Consider the following 3,778-nt stretch of genomic DNA (forward strand, 5'->3'; position numbering starts at 1 on the left):
ATGTGCACCAGTCGGATCATTGGCATTGACAGGCAGCAGCGCTATGTCTCTGGGATCAATAGCAAACCTAGCAGTAGGACTATGAAAGTTGGATGGGGGATGAGCGATTTATTTGCATGAAATGGGAAGGTCTGGCAGCTGCCGCCATTTGGGTACACGTTCTGGATGGAAATATATGTCCCAACTGCCCAGTTATCGTTCTTGCACATGTACAGATTACGTGACTGGTATGTACGAGTTTTGTATTGCAGTCTTCCGGAAGTTGCCGCCACGGCACCGTGTATGTGTTGAAATATTAAGTCTTGTTTATTGTGCATATCATTGCCATATCATATCTGTCCTCCATGTACATCATACTCAGTACTTGATGGTTCCTGCTCGTGTCAATGGGAGGTATCAACTGAAAGAAAAAATAGGGTCGGGTGCTTATGGTAAGCGAATTTTTATTATTATTACATCTCACTGTGAGGACTGAACTTTGAGACAGGTGAAGTGTACCATGCAAGCGATATCATCGGTGACGGTGATGTGGTTGTCAAGCTCCAATGTATCACTGGCTCCACCACCAGCTTGGAGCACGAGTATAATGTGCTCAGGCAACTTGGTGACACTGTTGGCATCCCCCATGTCCACTGGTTTAGACGCGAGGACAACTATGATGCCCTAGTCCTTGATCATCTTGGACAGTCGCTTGAGAGTGTATTCAAGACATATAAACACTCTTTCAGCCACAACACTATAGTGTTCATAGCCCATCAGCTTGTGAGTATTTCCTAAATTACATTTACTGATTCTAAAAATTTCACTAGGTCTGCCGCCTCCAGTACATTCACTCAAAACACTTCATTCATCGCAACTTGAAGCCCGACAACATCCTTATTGGAACTGGCAAGGATGCGCACAATATTTATCTTGTTGACTTCGGCATCTCCAAACAATACAGATACCCGCGCACTCACCTCCACATTGCGTTTGAACAAACCACCTCCTTGACAGGAACTCCGGCTTTCACGTCCATCAATAGCCATGCAGGCATGGAGCTAGCACATCATGATGATATCAAGTCCCTCGCATACCTCTTAATTTACTTATTTCGTGGATCTCTACCTTGGCTCCACTGTAGCGGGATCTCTGACGAGCAAGTTGTTGAGATGAAGCACGACACGACGAAGTTGTGCCAAGGCCTTCCTGAAGAGGTTGAACAGATCCTCACCTATTCACGTTCCCTCTCGTTTGACCAGAAACCGGACTACACATTCTTATGTCGCCTTCTTCAGCGCATCAACAGTACATCTGAGTCTTGCCAGCAGGATCATGTACCCGACTGGTCCACCATTTCCCCCGCACCTTGCAAAACCTCCATTGGCAATGCGGATTCTACCATGCCCCGCTGCTCACGTCGTTTGAAGGTGCAAGCTTTTCTCCATGCCCTATGTATTCCCCGCGCAGCAACCGCTGCCCTCGGACTGTACAGAAATGAGTGCTACTTCAATAAATGTGAGTACACTTATTTTTATATAATCATCGAGTTGTTGACTTAAACGGTCTGCAGGTCTATGTCACACAATAACTCATGTCTTACTGTTTTGTATTCTAGTTTGTATGTCAAAAATTCATGTAACTACTTGACCACAGCAATATGAGTGAATTTGAGCCTTCTGTGATTCAGTTCGAGCCGGCTCGAGCTGTGGCTCTATGAGCCTTAGCTAAAGCTGACTCGTATGGCTAGCCATGGCAGGCCAGGCCGGATATAATGGCTTGGCTCACTATAAATAGATGAGCTGCTGGTGAAGCTGGTAGAAGCCGAGCTGGCTCTTGGCTAGCCGAGCCGTGGCAACACTAACCCCAGTAATGTCGAATGTGGGCTGCTTTTTGAGTGGGGTCTAGTACTGATAATCAGATGTTTCATTTAATGTTTAGTACACACAAATAAAATGAGGGCACGTACACATGGCCATGATATGAGCATCCAAGTGGGCAGTCTTTGTGTAATATTCCGAAATTTTGTCGAGGCCGGCATCCAAACCTTCGTGAAAATCGATGTATTTGATGCGTCCAGAGCATGAGGACCAAGCACTGTGTAGTGCTTTGAGAGCGGGGAGTGCAAGGTGTAGCGTGGGTCCCTGATCTGTCGAAAATGAGTGCTGTGCCAATTCTGCAAACTAATCCACAATAGTATGAGTACTGGATTCTCGAGTCCTAGTAACATAAAATCAAACCTACACCAAGGATTGACAACAGCTTCTGCACACAAGACCATTCGTCGTCTGATAGTTCCAATTCAGCAAGTTTTCTCCGTTGAGTAAGGTCTCTTTCTTGTAAAGATATCCGTCCAACAAAGTAATTCACATCCTAAAAAGAATGGTGAGTGATACAAAACAAAGAGCTCGCTATACACATACCTCTCGAAGCTCATAAGCTCAACAAAGCATTACAAAGGTGGATGACCACCGGACCTTCATATCAAGAAGGAGTTGTCGAGCATTGGGGACAGGGATATGTCCATTCTCAGCATGGAGCTGGATCGTACGGAAAAGCTCCTTGCGGGATGCAGAAGAGTGCTCCTTGACTGAAATAGAGCGGACAAGACCCACCTCGTTGCGCTGGTCATGATGTGATGCCACGAGGTCATCATCAGGCATGGTAGCATCAACATGCTTCGATTTGCTGTGAGTTGACAGGAGGGCTTGTGTCACTAGGTTGATGATGTGCACAAGGCACCTAGTATTGAGTGTGAATAATCATCACACAATCATATATAAATGAGTACATACCGCAGCCTCCGTTTTTTGTGATCAAAGGGTTCATGTGTAAGGCCTTCAATATGCTTCCCAAATTCTTCCATCATCGTGTCGTTGTTGGCTGCATTATCACATGTAATGTAACCAATCTATTGAAACAATCAGTATGTTAATACAACTACAATAAGATAATTACTTTGTGTGCGACACCAACACACTTCACTACCTTGTACAGAGCTTGGCCGAGATGTTTCCCATTGTGCGAATTATTCAAGCAGGTAAAGCCCAAAAGTGCACTCTGGACTGTCCAAGCGCCACGTGTTAGTTCTTCAATCCAGTGGCCAGTGACAGCGAAGTAGCCATCAATATTTGTTGCCTGCCATGCATCACAGGTCAGATTGACACGACCCTTCACAGCTTCACTCTGCGCTAAATAATATAATATGTAATATACATTGAAAACAAATGCACATACCAGTAACTGTTTTTCGAAGGTTTGTGAGGTTCTGTTTGAATAATCAATGATGGCATGTCATGTCTGCCTGCGATTGGGAATTTTGATGCCGTTGGTCGAGCGAGCCGCAATATCAATCATGTTTTTGAATGCAGGGTGTTCAAGCGCATCGATAGGCTGCAAGTCAAGTCAGAAGTGTGTAAAACAATACATGAATCAAATCACCTGGTCAGTCTCTATCAGCCATTCGAGTGCAGCCTCTCGAAATAGCACATCCGAATACTGGACAACCTTGTCTCTCAGCTCTCACTGCTTCAAGTGCCCATCTATGTTGGTCTGATTATCAGTGGCCAATTCCTCTCGGCGGCGTTTTGTATCTTTGGGGAGCATCGATTTGAACTTTTTTTTTTCAGCCCATTTGAGATATTTGGCCTATGAGTGTAAGTTAGAGACATGATACAGCAGATAAGCTTCCAGTGCTTACCCTATGCACTGCTTGTTGATGGCGGCGCAATGTCAAAATCTCATTGACGAATGGAACAGCACATTTGTGAGTTTTTCTGATACAATAATCAATGCGCAT

General features: G+C 44.9%; 2 protein-coding genes across 2 annotated transcripts; one reads left to right on the plus strand and one right to left on the minus strand.

The window, feature by feature from the left end:
* Positions 1-367: 367 nt before the first annotated feature.
* DFJ58DRAFT_719626 (kinase-like domain-containing protein) lies at positions 368-1,570 on the plus strand (the record flags this gene model as incomplete). Its single annotated transcript, XM_041384665.1, has 4 exons — positions 368-431; positions 488-762; positions 810-1,409; positions 1,553-1,570. The coding sequence occupies 4 exons, from the start codon at positions 368-370 to the stop codon at positions 1,568-1,570; spliced, it is 957 nt and encodes a 318-aa protein (XP_041235344.1).
* Positions 1,571-3,273: 1,703 nt separating this feature from the next.
* DFJ58DRAFT_671601 (uncharacterized protein) lies at positions 3,274-3,778 on the minus strand (the record flags this gene model as incomplete). The annotated part of the gene is given in 4 exon segments (XM_041382974.1): positions 3,274-3,372; positions 3,421-3,493; positions 3,506-3,627; positions 3,680-3,778. The coding sequence occupies 4 exon segments, from the start codon at positions 3,776-3,778 to the stop codon at positions 3,274-3,276; spliced, it is 393 nt and encodes a 130-aa protein (XP_041235345.1).

The sequence above is a fragment of the Suillus subalutaceus genome (genome assembly GCF_016647625.1).
Source record: "Suillus subalutaceus strain FC151 chromosome Unknown DFJ58scaffold_309, whole genome shotgun sequence".
NCBI lineage: Eukaryota > Fungi > Basidiomycota > Agaricomycetes > Boletales > Suillaceae > Suillus > Suillus subalutaceus.